The sequence below is a fragment of the Mobula birostris genome, chromosome 1 (assembly GCF_030028105.1).
Source record: "Mobula birostris isolate sMobBir1 chromosome 1, sMobBir1.hap1, whole genome shotgun sequence".
NCBI classification, from domain to species: Eukaryota; Metazoa; Chordata; class Chondrichthyes; order Myliobatiformes; family Myliobatidae; genus Mobula; species Mobula birostris.
Genome location: NC_092370.1, coordinates 55539575 through 55556766, shown reverse-complemented (window position 1 = coordinate 55556766; position 17192 = coordinate 55539575). Strand labels below are relative to the sequence as shown.

Sequence of the window (17192 nt, the reverse complement as noted above, 5' to 3'; positions counted from 1 at the left end):
TGATGGATGCTACTTTTATACCCAGTCATGATACCTCACCTGCTACCAATTAGCCTGCTTAATGTGGCATCTTCCAAACCAGTGTTACTTGTATATTCTGTGCACTTTTCAATCTTATTTTAACTCTGCACCAACTTTTGCTGAGTGTGTTGCAGCCATCAAATTCTAAATTTGTGTATATTTACAAAATACAATTAAGTTGGTCAGGAAAACTATTGAAAATCTTTTCTTTGTACTTTTGTCAGTTAAATAAAGGTTCACGTGAATTAACATATCACAGATTTTTGTTTTTATTACATTTTGGAAAATATCCCAACTTTTCTGGAAATGGGGTTTGTAGAAATATTTGAACAGCAGTTGAAAATATCAAGTAGTTCTGGTAATACGAAATTAAACACAGACAAAACTGAAAAAAGTGGATGGATTAGCGCAAAGGAAAGGCAAAGAAAGCAAATTTATTTTGAGAAGTGTATAGTGCAGTAGTCGATGAGCAGTCAGTGAACTAAGCAAGAATTGAGTGTATACTCATTGACCAAGTGCAGTGGAACAATGAAATTGGTATAATTCCTTTGAAGACATTGTCCAGTACGAAAAAAAATAGCATTTTTCATTTTGCGAATGATTACAAGTGAACAGGTAATGATTAAAAAACCACTAAATGACAATATTACCCACAGTCAGAAATCTGTCAATGGTATGATTATAGAAAGGAAACTAAGGCCAAAGAGGCGAAAATATCCCAAGGAGATAATTGAGATACACATTTCAGTTATAATGCTCCTAGGACTACTTCAATGAGCTCAGAGAAAATTAGCAGAGAATGCACAAGTGTGACACCCAGCTTTTCAGTTTAACATTATTAGGCAAGGGAAAGATTAGAAAAATCAGAAAATTGGAACGTCCTAGATACTGAGTTATTGAGGCACAGACTACTGGATTAATTAAAGTAAAAGTACTGAGAAGTCATTGTATTTACTTGGCACCAGACACTAGAATACAACAGCATAGCACAAGCCCTTCGGCCCTTGATGTTGTGCCGACCCACATATTTCTTTAAAAAAAGTACTAAACCCGCACTACCCCGTAACCCTCTACTTTTCTTTCATTCATGTGCCTGTCCAAGAGGCTCTTAAATACCCCTAATGTTTTAGCCGCCACCACCATCCCTGGCAAGTCACCATCCTTGGCCTTGTTGATTTCTCTTTAAAAGTAATTATCAGCCTACAAGGTTTATATTAAAATCTCAGCAAAGATGGGCCATGTAAATTCCATGAAGAGGGAGGATAAAAATGTATAAAATCTATTATATGTAGCATAACTGCAACTTCTCATTTAACCTTTAACTGTCAGATAGATTTCTTAAGCAGCAAAGTGACATAGCATATTTCTCGAAACACACATCAAAGTTGCTGGTGAATGCAGCAGGCCAGGCAGCATCTCTAGGAAGAGGTGCAGTTGACGTTTCAGGCTGAGACCCTTCATCAGGACTAACTGAAGGAAGAGTGAGTAAGGGATTTGAAAGTTGGAGGGGGAAGGGGAGATCCAAAATGATAGGAGAAGACAGGAGGGGGAGGGATGGAGCCAAGAGCTGGACAGGTGATAGGCAAAAGGGATACGAGAGGATCATGGGACAGGAGGTCCAGGAAGAAAGACAAGGAGGTGGGGGGGGGGGGGGAGGGACCCAGAGGATGGGCAAGGGGTATATTCAGAGGGACAGAGGGAGAAAAAGAAGAGTGAGAGAAAGAATGTGTGTATAAAAATAAGTAACAGATGGGGTACGAGGGGGAGGTGGGGCATTAGCGGAAGTTAGAGAAGTCGATGTTCACGCCATCAGGTTGGAGGCTACCCAGACGGAATATAAGGTGTTGTTCCTCCAACCTGAGTGTGGCTTCATCTTTACAGTAGAGGAGGCCGTGGATAGACATGTCAGAATGGGAATGGGATGTGGAATTAAAATGTGTGGTCACTGGGAGATCCTGCTTTCTCTGGCGGACAGAGCGTAGGTGTTCAGCAAAGCGGTCTCCCAGTCTGTGTCGGGTCTCGCCAATATATAAAAGGCCACATCGGGAGCACTGGACGCAGTATATCACCCCAGCCGACTCACAGGTGAAATGTTGCCTCACCTGGAAGGACTGTTTGGGGCCCTGAATGGTGGTAAAGGAGGAAGTGTAAGGGCATGTGTAGCACTTGTTCCGCTTACACGGGTAAGTGCCAGGAGGGAGATCAGTGGGGAGGGATGGGGGGGACGAACGATCTCCCTCCTGGCCATTCGTCAGTTAGTCCTGACGAAGGGTCTCAGCCTGAAACGTCGACTGTACCTCTTCCTAGAGATGCTGCCCGGCCTGCTGCGTTCACCAGCAACTTCGATGTGTGTTGCTTGAATTTCCAGCATCTGCAGAATTCCTGTTGTTAGCATATTTTTTGAGATTTCTTTTCTTTGAGAGGTTAACAGAAGGAAATAAAGTGAACCTGAAAGCTGAAACAAAATGATTATGACTTTCTTTTGCCTGGGCACATATCTGCCGACATACCTAGGCAAGTGATTGCACTCTCTGGGACCACATGAGGTGGTATTTGCATTCAGAAGAGGTTTGAGTTGGGGAAAACTCAGGTGGTTATCTAAATTGAGAAAAAATGGCAAAAACATAACAGCTGCATAATTACATGGTTTCCATTGAAACCTTTTATTTGCACTAGAATTGCAACTAAGCCCTTCTATTACTTGTATACCCACACATCCATTAACTGAAAAGCAAATATTAATTGCCATTTGCATTTTGTGTTCCTCACTGATGTATGTCAGCCCTGTAAAACGAAGAGTATATACAGTGCCTGTAAAAAGTATTCACCCCCCGCACCCTGGAAGTTTTCATGTCTTACTGTTTTACCGAATTAGTTTTTGACACTGATCAACAGAAAAAAAAACTCTTTTGTGTCAAAGTGAAAACAGATCTCTACAAACCGTTCTAAATTATTTATTAATATAAAACCCCGAATAATTGATTGCATAAGTATTCACCCACTTCAAGCTAATATTTAGTAGATGCACCTTTGGCAGCAATTACGGCCTTGAGTCTGTGTGTTTAAGTGTCTATCAGCTTTGTACATCTGGACACTGCAATTTTTCCCCATTCTTCTTTACAAAACTGCTCAAGTCTGTCAGTTTGCATTTTAAGTCCAGCCACAAATTCTCAATTGGAGTGAGATCTGGACTCTGACTTGGCCACTCCAGGATAACAACTTTGTTTTTGTTAAGCCATTCCTGTGTAGCTTTGGCTTTACGCTTCGGGTCATTGTCTTGCTGGAACACAAATCTTCTCCCAAGTTTCAGTTCTCTTGTGACAGCACCAGGTTTTCCTCTAGGATTTCCCTGTATTTTGCTGCGTTCATTTTACCCTCTGCCTTCACAAGCCTTCAAGGGTTTGTTGCAATGAAGCAACCCACAGCATGATGCAGCCTCCACCGTGCTTCACAGCAGGGATGGTGTGTTTTTGATGATGTGCAGTGTTTGGCTTATGCCAAACATAACATTTAATTTGATGGCCAAAAAGCTCACTCTTGGTTTCGACCATAGAACCTTCTTCCAGCTAACTTCAGAGTTTCTAAAATGCCTTCTGGCAAATGTTAGCCGAGATTTCAAGTGAGTTTCTTTTCCCCTAACCGTGGTGTTCACTTTGCCACTCTCCCATAAAGTTGCGACTGGTGAAGCACCCAAGTAACGGTTGTTGTAAGCACAGACTCTCCCATCTCAGCCACTGAAGCTTGCAACTCCTCTGGCGTAGTCATAGGCCTCTTAGTAGCTCCCCTCACTAGACCCCCTTCTTACTCAGTCACTTAGCTTTTGAAGACTGCCTGCTCCAGGTAGACTTACAGCCATGTCATATTCTTTCCATTGCTTAATTCTACTCCAAAGAATATTCAGTGACTTGGAAATTTTCTTGTATCCATCTCCTAACTTGTGCTTTTCAATAACCTTTTTGCAGAGTTGCTTGGAGTGCTCCTTTGTCTTCATGATGTAGTTTTTGCCAGGATACTGACTCACCAGCAGTTGGACCTTCCAGATACAGGTGTATTTTGACTACAATCAATTGAAACAGCTTGACTGCACACAGGTCTCCAAAAACAGATCTCCATTTAACTAATTACGTGACTTCTAAAACTAACTGGCTGCACCAGTGATGACTTGATGTGTCACATTAAGGGGGGGGGGGGGTGAACCCTTATGCAATCAATTGTTTTGCGTTTTATATTTGTAATTTAGATCTTTGTAGAGATCTGATTTCACTTAGACATGAAAGCGTTTTTCTGTTGATCAGTGTCAAAAAAAAAGTCTTAATTAAATCCACTGTGATTCAATATTGTGAAACAATAAAACATGAAAACTTCCACAGGGGGTGATTACTTTTTATAGTCACTGTACTTGCAAATTATAAATGCTGCAAACATTTACTTTTCAACTACAATGTGCAACAGGTGTTCTTAAGGGTTGGAAAACAGACACAACCACCTATTTGTTCTTGGAAAACTTCCCCGATTCAAGATGATACTTAAACTGAAAAAAAAAATCACTCACTCAGCAAAAGATAACACGTAGATATGCCCCAAATTTGAAAGAAAACAAATTAACACCTCCATTTGAAAAAGAGATATTGATTCTTATTCAGACAGGAAATTCTAAAATGATTTTTTTTATCCATTTGAAGTATGCAATCATTAATATTCCAAGCAGAATTTCAAAAAGTCCATTTGTATTTTGAAAAGGCCATCGAGCATGGTACAGCAAATCAATAGATTTCTTGTCATCTTAATAAATAAGTTTGAAAATTTTGCAGAAGTCTTATGGAGGAGATTGTTCTTATTAATTAAATAGCTGTTAGAAAATGGTAAGTGTTCACAAAGTGGCACCATGATATACAGTGGATGCCAGTTACTTGGGACCAATCAGGACCAGTACATTTTGGCCCAATTAAGCTGCTACCCCGATCAGCCGAAGTTTCACGTAAATAGGTTTAAAAAAAGGCATAAAAAAAAGAGGCATTGAGTAACATGTATTTAAATGAAATGCAGAACAAATTAGAATACTACCAATACTACTGCAGTATGATAAAACTGTATTAACACTTATCGATGGAGGAATCCATCCATATTGTGTTCTTTTGACTGGAATTGAGCAAAATCATGCAGATCTCTAGTATAGATAATGGATTGCATTCATACAATGCTTTTGAGTGCATCCTCCAAATCTTCATTTTCAATGTAACATTCAAGATGACTGTCAATACTTTCAGATTCTTTGTAGCTCCTAACTTGCTGAAGTAGTGAAATCATTTAATTTTCACTCACAACCATTTGTGACATCGCCAAGCATGAATGCTTGAAACTGCAGTGAGCAAAACAGTTCTGAATTGTGTTAATGCTTATTTCTCATCAACAATCAGTTACAAAAAAAAATGCTTTTTGAACACAAACACATGAAACTTACACTATTTAAAACTGTTCATTGGAAGCAGTGTTATGTCTAATGGCCACACAAGTGCACATGGCTGATGCCAGTTAAAAACTGTTCAGCAACAGTCTCCCGCCCCATTCAGTGGCATTGTGCCCCAAATAAACAAAGGGAATCCCAGCTATTTTCTTGATTAGTTTTGTTCTTTAAGAGCTGTCCTAAATAAGCAACTATCCCAATTAATGGAAGAACCAATTAACTGGTATCCACAGTATATCAACTTCTTTGTGCCTTGTAGAGATTAAAACTTTCAAACAACATAACCATCATGATCCACAATTACAATACTTCTAAACTACATTTTTTCTAATCCTTCTATGTGTTGTGGTCAAATCTGAAGTCAGATTGTCAAAATGCCACCTTACATAATGCACTTGATAATAATGTCTTACATGTTATGCAATCCAGAAGAATAATAAGATAACGTAGGGCTAGGAGAGCGCGTCTGTTGGCGGATTTGTCGAGGAGGAATAGAGGGACTACATGTTGATGGCTTGATGTTCCGTGGAGGGATAGGTGGGGCATTTAAAAGTCTGCACTCTTCTTTTACCTGCCAATAAAATCAATGCTATAATCAATAGATGCTAATGAAGCTACCAAAAATGATCACATTCAATAAAATTGAAAAATCAGAATGACTTTCATGGAATAAAGAAAATTATCACACAGATTTGTCCATTTGTCCGCAATATTCATGCTGGCCACTTCTATTTATTCCCACTGACTAGCACTTGCATGCCATAATTCACAATCCTATGTAAAATGTTTATGCTAGTCAATGTGTTATGCATTTCTGATTGTGCCTCCAGTAGCCTCTCTCTCTCTCTCTCTTTCTGGATGAAGCAAATTTTCCTCAACTCTATACAAATTATCTTAAATTTCTACCCTCTCATTTTACCACACTAAACTGCCAGACTACTTGTCTGGCTTTTAACATTGGATAAGCAGAGGTATCTTTTAAGTGTTGGGTGGTCATTCCCTTTAATTCAATGCACTCCTTTCTCTAGCCATTGATTCCATTTCACTGTCAAGATACCCTCAGAACATACAAGTCTATTTACAGTCATAAAATAATACCCAAGCCCTTTTATGGGGCATCACTGAGACCGCTTATTTCTATCTCTGTTACACAACCTAATTCAGCCCTCCTTTCTACTAGGCAAAATGACTAGTGCATGCCCAGTTGACTCTCAATCCACTTTTCATAATCTAGAGATCAACCAAATTTTCTGTATACTGCATATACAGAATAAGGCAGATGATCTTGTAGCGCAGTTAGAGATTGACAGGTATGAATGACATTGTGGGCATCACTGAGTCATGGCTGAAGAAAGATCATAGTTGGGAGCTTAACAGCCAAAAATACACTTTGTATCAAAAGGACAGGCAGGTAGGTAGAAGAGATGGGGAGCCTCTGTTGGTGAAAAATGAAATCAAATCCTTAGAACGAGATGACATAGGATCAGAAAATATAGAACCCTTGTAGGTAGAGTTAAGAGACTCCAACTGTAAAAGGACCCAGATGAGAGTTATGTACAGGTTTTGAAACAGCACAAATTACAATGGGAGATAGAAAAGGCATGTATAAAGGGCAATGTTACGATAGGGATTTCAATATGGGAGGTAGATTGGGAAAATCAAGTTAGTGCTGGATCCCCAACAGAGGGAAATGGCTTTTTAAAGCAACTTGTGGTTGAGCCCACTGGATTGGATGTTGTGTAATGAACCAGATTTGATTAGGGAACATAACAAGGACCCCTCAGGAGGCAGTGATCATAATTTGATAGAATTTACCCTGCAATTTCAGAGGGAGAAGCTAAAATCAGATGTATCAGTATTACAGTGCAGTAAAAGGAATTACAAAGGCATGAGAGGAGCTGGCCCAAGTTGATATAGCAGAATAGAAATGGCTGGAGTTTCTGAGAGCAATTTGAAAGATGGTGCAGGATAGATACATCCCAAAGTAGTATTCTGAAGAGAGGATGAAGTAACTGTGGCTGACAAGAGGAGTCAAGACAGCATAAAAGCAAAAGAGAGGGAATATAATATAGAAAAAATAGTGGGAACTTAGAAGATTGGGAGACTTTTAAAAAACAATCCAAGGCAACTAAAAAGTCACAAGGTAAGCTAACCAATAATATAAAAGAGGATACCAAAAAGTTTTTCAGATATATAAAGAGTAAAATAGAGTAGAGAGTGGATATTGAATCACTAGAAAATGACGCCAGAAAGGTAACAATTAGGAATAAAGTAATCTGTGCCAGTTCTTACTGTGGAAGACACCAGCAGTATGCCAGAAATTCAAGAACTTCAGGGGCACAAATGAGTGTAGCTGCTATTACTAAGGAAAAAGTGTTCCAGATGCTGAAAGGTCTAAAGGTAGATAAATTACCTGGACCAGACAGACAACACCCCAGGGTTTTAAAAGATGTAGCTGAAGAAATTGTGGAAGCAGTAGTGTTGATCTTTCATGAATCACAAGATTCTGGAACAGTTCCAGAGGACTGACAAAATTGCAAATGTCACTCCACTCTTTAAGGGAGGGAGGCAGAAGAAAGTTAATGACATGTCAGTTAGCCTGACTTCAGTGGTTGGGAAGATGTTGGAATCCATTATGAAGGATGAGGTCTCAGGCACATGATAAAATAGGCTGAAGTTAGCATTGTTTCTTTAAAGAGAAATCTTGTCTAACAAATCTGTTGGAATTCATAGTCATACTTTATTGATCCTGAGGGAAACTGGTTTTCATTACAGTTGCATCTTAAATAATTAAATAGTGATAAAACCATAAATAATTAAATAGCAATATGTAAATTATGCCAGGAAATAAGTCCAGGACCAGCCTATTGGCTCAGGGTGTCTGACCCTCTAAGGGAGGAGTTGTAAAGTTTGATGACCACAGGCAGGAATGACTTCCTATGACGCTCTGTGTTGCATCTCGGTGGTATGAGTCTCTGGCTGAATGTACTCCTGTGCCCAACCAGTCCATTATGTGGTGCATGGGAGACATTGTCCAAGATGGCATGCAAGTTAGACAGCATCCTTTTTTCAGACACCACCGTCAGAGAGTCCAGTTCCATCCCCACAACATCACTGGCCTTACGAATGAGTTAGTTGATTCTGTTAGTGTCTGCTACCCTCAGCCTGCTGCCCCAGCACACAGCAGCAAACATGATAGCACTGGCCACCACAGACTCGTAGAACATCCTCAGCATCATCCGACAGATGTTAAAGGACCTCAGTCTCCTCAGGAAATAGAGACGGCTCTGACCCTTCTTGTAGACAGCCTCAGTGTTCTTTGACCAGTCCAGTTTATTGTCAACTCGTATCCCCAGGTATTTGTAATCCTCCACCATGTCCACACTGAACCCCTGGATGGAAAAAGGGGTCACCGGTGCCTTAGCCCTCCTCAGGTCCACCACCAGCTCCTGAGTCTTTTTCACATTAAGCTGCAGATAATTCTGCTCACACCATGTGACAAAGTTTCCTACCGTAGCCCTGTACTCAGCTTCATCTCCCTTGCTGATGTATCCAACTATGGCAGAGTCATCAGAAAACTTCTGAAGATGACAAGACTCTGTGCAGTAGTTGAAGTCCAAGGTGTAAATGTTGAAGAGAAAGGGAGACAAGACAGTCCCCTGTGGAGCCCCAGTGCTGCTGATCACTCTGTCAGACACACAGGGATAGACATGAAGGGAGGGGAGGTGGGGTGGCGTTGCTGGTTAAAGAAGAGACTCACACTATAGAAAGGAAGGACATAAGCCGGGAAGATGTGGAATCGATATGGGTAGAGCTGCGTAACACTAAGGGGCAGAAGACGCTGGTGGGAGTTGTGTACAGGCCACCTAACAGTAGTAGTGAGGTCGCAGATGGTATTAAACAGGAAATTAGAAATGTGTGCAATAAAGGAACAGCAGTTATAATGGGTGACTTCAATCTACATGTAGATTGGATGAACCAAATTGGTAAAGGTGCTGAGGAAGAGGATTTCTTGGAATGTATGCGGGATGGTTTTTTGAACCAACATGTCGAGGAACCAAATAGAGAGCAGGCTATTCTGGACTGGGTTTTGAGCAATGAGGAAGGGTTAATTAGCAATCTTGTCGTGAGAGGCCCCTTGGGTAAGAGTGACCATAATATGGTGGAATTCTTCATTAAGATGGAGAGTGACATAGTTAGTTCAGAAACAAAGGTTCTGAACTTAAAGAGGGGTAACTTTGAAGGTATGAGACGTGAATTAGCTAAGATAGACTGGCAAATGACACTTAAAGGATTGACGGTGGATATGCAATGGCAAGCATTTAAAGGTTGCATGGATGAACTGCAACAAATGTTCATCCCAGTTTGGCAAAAGAATAAATCAAGGAAGGTAGTGCACCCGTGGCTGACAAATTAGGGATAGTATCAATTCCAAAGAAGAAGCATACAAATTAGCCAGAGAAAGTGGCTCACCTGAGGACTGGGAGAAATTCAGAGTTCAGCAGAGGAGGACAAAGGGCTTAATTAGGAAGGGGAAAAAAGATTATGAGAGAAAACTGGCAGGCAACATAAAAACGGACTGTTAAAGCTTTTATAGATATGTAAAAAGGAAAAGACTGGTAAAGACAAATGTAGGTCCTCTGCAGACAGAAACAGGTGAATTGATTATGGGGAGCAAGGACATGGCAGACCAATTGAATAATTACTTTGGTTCTGTCTTCACTAAGGAGGACATAAATAATCTTCCAGAAATAGTAGGGGACAGAGGGTCCAGTGAGATGGAGGAACTGAGCGAAATACATGTTAGTAGGGAAGTGGTGTTAGGTAAATTGAAGGGATTGAAGGCAGATAAATCCCCAGGGCCAGATGGTCTGCATCCCAGGGTGCTTAAGGAAGTAGCCCAAGAAATAGTGGATGCATTAGTGATAATTTTTCAAAACTCGTTAGATTCTGGACTAGTTCCTGAGGATTGGAGGGTGGCTAATGTAACCCCACTTTTTAAAAAAGGAGGGAGAGAGAAACCGGGGAATTATAGACCGGTTAGCCTAACGTCGGTGGTGGGGAAACTGCTGGAGTCAGTTATCAAGGATGTGATAACAGCACATTTGGAAAGCGGTGAAATGATCAGACAAAGTCAGCATGGATTTGTGAAAGGAAAATCATGTCTGACGAATCTCATAGAATTTTTTGAGGATGTAACTAGTGGAGTGGATAGGGGAGAACCAGTGGATGTGGTATATTTGGATTTTCAGAAGGTTTTTGACAAGGTCCCACACAGGAGATTAGTGTGCAAACTTAAAGCACACGGTATTGGGGGTAAGGTATTGGTGTGGGTGGAGAGTTGGTTAGCAGACAGGAAGCAAAGAGTGGGAATAAACGGGACCTTTTCAGAATGGCAGGCGGTGACTAGTGGGGCACCGCAAGGCTCAGTGCTGGGACCCCAGTTGTTTACAATACATATTAATGACTTGGATGAGGGAATTAAATGCAGCATCTCCAAGTTTGCGGATGACACGAAGCTGGGTGGCAGTGTTAGCTGTGAGGAGGATGCTAAGAGGATGCAGGGTGACTTGGATAGGTTGGGTGAGTGGGCAAATTCATGGCAGATGCAATTTAATGTGGATAAATGTGAAGTTATCCACTTTGGTGGCAAAAATAGGAAAACAGATTATTATCTGAATGGTGGCCGATTAGGAAAAGGGGAGGTGCAACGAGACCTGGGTGTCATTATACACCAGTCATTGAAAGTGGGCATGCAGGTACAGCAGGCGGTGAAAAAGGCGAATGGTATGCTGGCATTTATAGCAAGAGGATTCGAGTACAGGAGCAGGGAGGTACTACTGCAGTTGTACAAGGCCTTGGTGAGACCACACCTGGAGTATTGTGTGCAGTTTTGGTCCCCTGATCTGAGGAAAGACATCCTTGCCATAGAGGGAGTACAGAGAAGGTTCATCAGATTGATTCCTGGGATGGCAGGACTTTCATATGAAGAAAGACTGGATGAACTGGGCTTGTACTCGTTGGAATTTAGAAGATTGAGGGGGGATCTGATTGAAACGTATAAGATCCTAAAGGGATTGGACAGGCTAGATGCAGGAAGATTGTTCCCGATGTTGGGGAAGTCCAGAACGAGGGGTCACAGTTTGAGGATACAGGGGAAGCCTTTTAGGACCGAGATTAGGAAAAACTTCTTCACACAGAGAGTGGTGAATCTGTGGAATTCTCTGCCACAGGAAACAGTTGAGGCCAGTTCATTGGCTATATTTAAGAGGGAGTTAGATATGGCCCTTGTGGCTACGGGGGTCAGGGGGTATGGAGGGAAGGCTGGGGCGGTGTTCTGAGTTGGATGATCAGCCATGATCATAATAAATGGCGGTGCAGGCTCGAAGGGCCGAATGGCCTACTCCTGCACCTATTTTCTATGTTTCTATGTTAGTATACAGCAAATCCAGAGTCCTCTCACCTCTGGTTGTACAGCTCACATACTGCGTGAAGTCGGGCAGTGTTCTAGCCATGGTAACATGGCTGAAGTCACCCGAGATGGTAACGAGGGCACTCGAGTGCTGGCTTTGTAATCTGGCTATGACGGCGTAAATGATGTTACACGCCGACGTCGGGCTTTGAGGAATTAACAGGTAAGATAAACAAATTAAAGTCAGTGGATGTTGTTTACTTGGATTTTCAGAAGGCATTTGACAAGATGTCATGCATGAGGCTACTAAACAAGAGCCCATGGTATTTCAGGAAAGATACTAACATAGAAAATTGGCTGACTGGCAGGAAGCAAAGAGTGGGAATAAAGGGGGACTTTTTTGGTCGGTTGGTTGGTGGGTGTCTGCAGGGGTTAGTGTTGGCACTGCTTCTTTTCACATTAAATATCAATGACTTGGATGATCGAATTGATGGCTTTGTGGCCAGGTTTGCAGATGACCCAAAGATAGATGGAGGAACTGGTGGTGCTGAGGAAGCAAGGAGTCTGCAGAAGGACTTAAATTAGGAGAATGGCCAAAAGTGGCAAATGGAATATAATGTTGGGATGTGTATGGTCATGCACTTTGGCAGAAGGAATAAAGGTATAGATTATTTCCTAAACGGAGAAAATCCTGAAATCAGAGATGCAGAGGAGTCCTCGTGCAGTACTCTCTAACGGTTAACTTGCAAATTGAGTTGGTGGTAAGAAAGGCAAATGCAATGTTAGTATTCATTATGAGAGGAATAGAACATAAAAGCCAGGATATAATGCTGAGGCATTATAAGGCATTGGGCAGATCACACTTGTGAGTATTGGGAGCAGCTCTGGGCTCCTTATCTAAATTACAAAGTGGTTTGCCAGTCCATCAAAATGATTCATTCCTCTTTCTATGAGTAAGAGTTAGAATATTAGATAACAGATAAGACAGACATTTCCCCGTAATTATTTAAAGATACATCAAAAACCTCCAAGTAATATTATTCAAAATCTAAAGATTTGGATACTTTTTAAACTAATGCCATCATTCCTCTATTCCTGAAGGCATGTAATCTAAATACAATGGTCAAAACATCATCTGTGATTCATAGTTGTTAAGTACAACTATTAAAAAAGCTTTTCAAAAAAAAAAATCCATAAATAAAGTACACATGTGCAATGTTAAATATTTACAGAGGCTGGTTACTTTGCTTCCATTTATAAACAAAAAAAAGCACACAAGTTAAAAATTACAAAATTATATTCAAAAATTATTCATCAATTAATACAAGCAAAGCTGTACTTTTTCTTCTAAGAATGAGTCACAGCTCATTTCTTATTTGAATTCTTCGAAGCATACACTCCTTTACAACTTTTCAAAACTATTATTATGAATAAGCAGGATCTGTTAAGATTGCCATCAAACAAGGACTTACAGCTTCAGACTTTGGAGGCACTGGAGGTGGAAGTAGAGAAATATCAGGTGTAGACAAAGGACGTGGAGGAGGGCCTGAAGAAATTGAACAGTTGGAGCGGATGGAATGTCTCTGACTACTGGATTTCAGTCCTTCACCCAAAGAGGAAGGATCTTGCCCACACAGTTTCCCTGATCCTTGATCTAACCAGAGCTCTTCATAGGGAAGTTCTGATTGTGACTGGATTCCAGATTCTTCAGTCACTTCAGGCAGCAGATAGTCACTCCCACTATCTCCAGAATCTTGAGATAGTAGGGTTTCGTGAGAAAACAGAGTCCACTCATTGCTAGGATCTCTGCAACCATGCAAATTAACTTCACTATTTCCATGCAAATTGTTTCCATAAACACACACTGAAAGTCGATGGAACGACTGAGTCAGTTCTTCACGAGCATAACTAAGGGAATTAGGCATGTGACTATGGCCAGTACATCTTGTCTTCTTTGGGCTTTTACAATCTCCGTTCCAGTCAGTCTTCACATCCCGAACTGCTCGTGAATATTCTTCGATGTCAAACTGCTCCTGACAAATGCTGAATGAGTGCTGAACTATATTCTCGTACCACGTCTCTCCCTTAAGAAGACCTTCAGCCAAGGTAAACTTTGGCACATCTAAATGAAGTGGAAAGTGCACAGGAATCATTTTGTTGTTCCGAAGTACACAGCACACTACTACAGTCTTAGTTTGGATATTAACAAATTTATAGCGATGGCCTTCTCGAATGAGGTGCAGATCATAGGGGTTTCGTGGTGGAGCAGATGGAACTGTAACGTTTACTGGCAGCCTAGTCTTTTCAACAATATTGCGAATAGTGTGCTCACCCTCCTGCATCTGTATCTCTAAGGGACTACGGGTACTGAATTTACCTTTACACTGGAAAGGAAGGCTAATACTTTCATTGGTTCGGTGATTCATACAAATAAGGCAAGGCATCTTTCCACGTCCAAACTTGCTGATTGAGTTTAGTTTTCCAATTTTCTTAAAAATTGTGTTAAGCCGTGACTTCTCTTTTGATGTCTTGGCATAAAGGATTTCTGCCTGTCCCATTAGAGTAAGTTCATCCCCAGTGCTTAGAGTGATATTATATACTTCTGTATCTTCATTGCACTCCCCTGAAGCTACCTGAGGAGGAAAAACAAATAATTAAACCTTAATAGAACTTGAAAACGTGTATTAACTTTCCTTTTTGTTTAATGATTCAGGAATATACTTCACATTTTCTGATACACTAAATAAAAAAAAAAATCAGTACCCACTTCCTAGTATCTGATTGGGTCTATTTTCATTCAATTTGAAATTCCACAACTAGTCTCTACATCCACCATACATTTCCATAGACCATGAAAAGTTTACTTTCAGTACAAAAATACTGAGACAAATAATATTCTACAATAGAATGTTAAATGTCAGTGAAGTAACATAGAGCAGGCAAAGTCACAGGTGGGTGGATCTATCTCGCCAATAAAAAGCAGATTTGAGAGCCTTAGAACATGAATTTTGTAAAGGAAAATGAAAGGGAAAGAGCAACAAAAGCTAGAACTCACTGAAGACAAAAAAAATGAACCAGAATAGAAATGAGAAAGGAAAAAGGAGTACCAATATTTGGTAAGTAGCATCACACAGAACCCACAAATCTTTAACAAATAATTGCAAAATGATAAAGAAACAGTCAGTTCAGGGCTAAAATAGTGATATATTGACATTAAGCACTAACACTTTCTATCAGTATTCTCCAAAGATTATTCTGCAGATATCTCAGTACGAGATGAAATAAAACACTTATAAACTTGAGAGCTAGAAAATCACATAACCTGGATGATACATCCCAAGTAAAGAAACTGCCATGGGAAGCAGAATGATCATTAGCACCGATAATAGACAATAGGTGCAGGAGTAGGCCATTCGGCCCTTCGAGCCAGCACCGCCATTCACTGTGATCATGCCTGATCATCCAAAATCAGTATCCAGTTCCTGCCTTATCCCCATAACCTTTGATTCTGCTATCTTTAAAAGCTCTATCCATCTCTTTCTTGAAAGCATCCAGAGACTTGGCCTCCACTGCCTTCTGGGGCGGAGCATTCCATATATCCACCATTCTCTGGGTGAAAAAGTTTTTCTTCAACTCCGTTCTAAATGGCCTATCCCTTATTCTTAAACCGTGGCCTCTGGTTCTGGACTCACCCATCAGCAGGAACATGCTTCCTGCCTCCAGCGTGTCCAATCCCTTAATAATCTTATATGTTTCAATAAGATCCCCTCTCAGCCTTCTAAATTCCAGAGTATACAAGCCCAGTCACTCCAATCTTTCGACATATGACAGTCCCGCCATCCCGGAAATTAACCTTGTGAGCCTATGCTGCACTCCCTCAATAGCAAGAATGTCCTTTCTCAAATTTGGAGACCAAAACTGCACACAGTACTCCAGGTGTGGTCTCATCAGGGCCCTATACAGCTGCAGAAGGACCTCTTTGCTCTTATACTCAATTCCCCTTGTTATGAAGGCCAGCATGCCATTAGCTTTCTTCACTGCCTGCTGTACTTGCATGCTTGCTTTCAGTGACTGATGTACAAGAACACCTAGATCTCGTTGTGCTTCCCCTTTTCCTAACTTGACTCCATTTAGATAATAATCTGCCTTCTTGTTCTTACCACCAAAGTGGATAACCTCACATTTATCCACATTAAACTGCATCTGCCATGCATCTGCCCACTCACCCAGCCTGTCCAAGTCACCCTGCATTCTCATAACATCCTCCTCACATTTCACACTGCCACCCAGCTTTGTGTCATCGGCAAATTTGCTAATGTTACTTTTAATTCCCTCATCTAAATCATTAATATATATTGTAAACAGCTGTGGTCCCAGCACTGAACCCTGCGGTACCCCACTGGTCACCGCCTGCCATTCCAAAAGGGACCCGTTAATCACTACTCTTTGTTTTCTGTCAGCCAGCCAATTTTCAATCCATGTCAGTACTCTGCCCCCAATACCATGTGCCCTAATTTTGCCCACTAATCTCCTATGTGGGACTTTATCAAAGGCTTTTTGAAAGTCTAGGTACACTACATCCACTGGCTCTCCCTTGTCCATTTTCATAGTTACATCCTCAAGAAATTCCAGAAGATTAGTCAAGCACAATTTCCCCTTCGTAAATCCATGCTGACTCGGACCAATCCTGTTACTGCCATCCAGATGTGTTGTAATTTCATCTTTTATAATTGACTCCAGCATCTTTCCCACCACCGACGTCCATCACCAATATTTAGTAAGTAGTAAGTCCACCACCGAATAGAGTGAGTGAACCTAGACTATCAAATCAATGGCAGGAGAAAGTGATTGCTATCCCCAGATAATGAGGTAACACAGTCAAGGTAGCAAAAATAGGAGCGGTTACAAGAAAGGCACAAGCAAACCCAGTGATTCCCATCTGTCACTACCCCCCACCCCCGCCACCAGCCTGCCTAATCTGTTTTGGCCACGTCAGATTCCAAATGCATACTTCAGACAGACATCCAATTTTTCCCTCTACCATTGCTGACAGGGGTCACAAAAACATCAGTTCCATTTTCCACACTTTATCTCTCACCTTTTACCTTCCCTTCCTCCAGTCACGATTACCTATGCAGTATACTTCAGCACCACCAATCTGTACATTCAACAAACCATCTACAGCCATTTTTTCCCACTATCAAATACATCATTCTTTCCATCCCTCTATTTCTCAAAAACAATTTCCTACAATGAAATAAATGAGGAATGATAGAATATAGGGAAGTGCTCTAT

The 17192-nt window shown here is 41.0% G+C and overlaps 1 protein-coding gene across 3 annotated transcripts in view; it reads right to left on the bottom strand.

Annotated features, from left to right (window-relative positions):
- Positions 1-17192, bottom strand: part of garem (GRB2 associated, regulator of MAPK1) — a 101972-nt gene that overhangs the window by 8175 nt on the left and 76605 nt on the right. For 2 of the 3 annotated variants that reach the window (XM_072255420.1, XM_072255438.1), the window contains 2 exons: positions 13370-14530; positions 5899-6056 (listed from right to left, as the gene is read on the bottom strand). In XM_072255420.1, coding sequence (XP_072111521.1) covers positions 5899-6056; positions 13370-14530 — 1319 coding nt within the window. The remainder of the gene's footprint in view (positions 1-5898; positions 6057-13369; positions 14531-17192) is intronic. The other variant, XM_072255429.1, reaches the window with a different exon arrangement.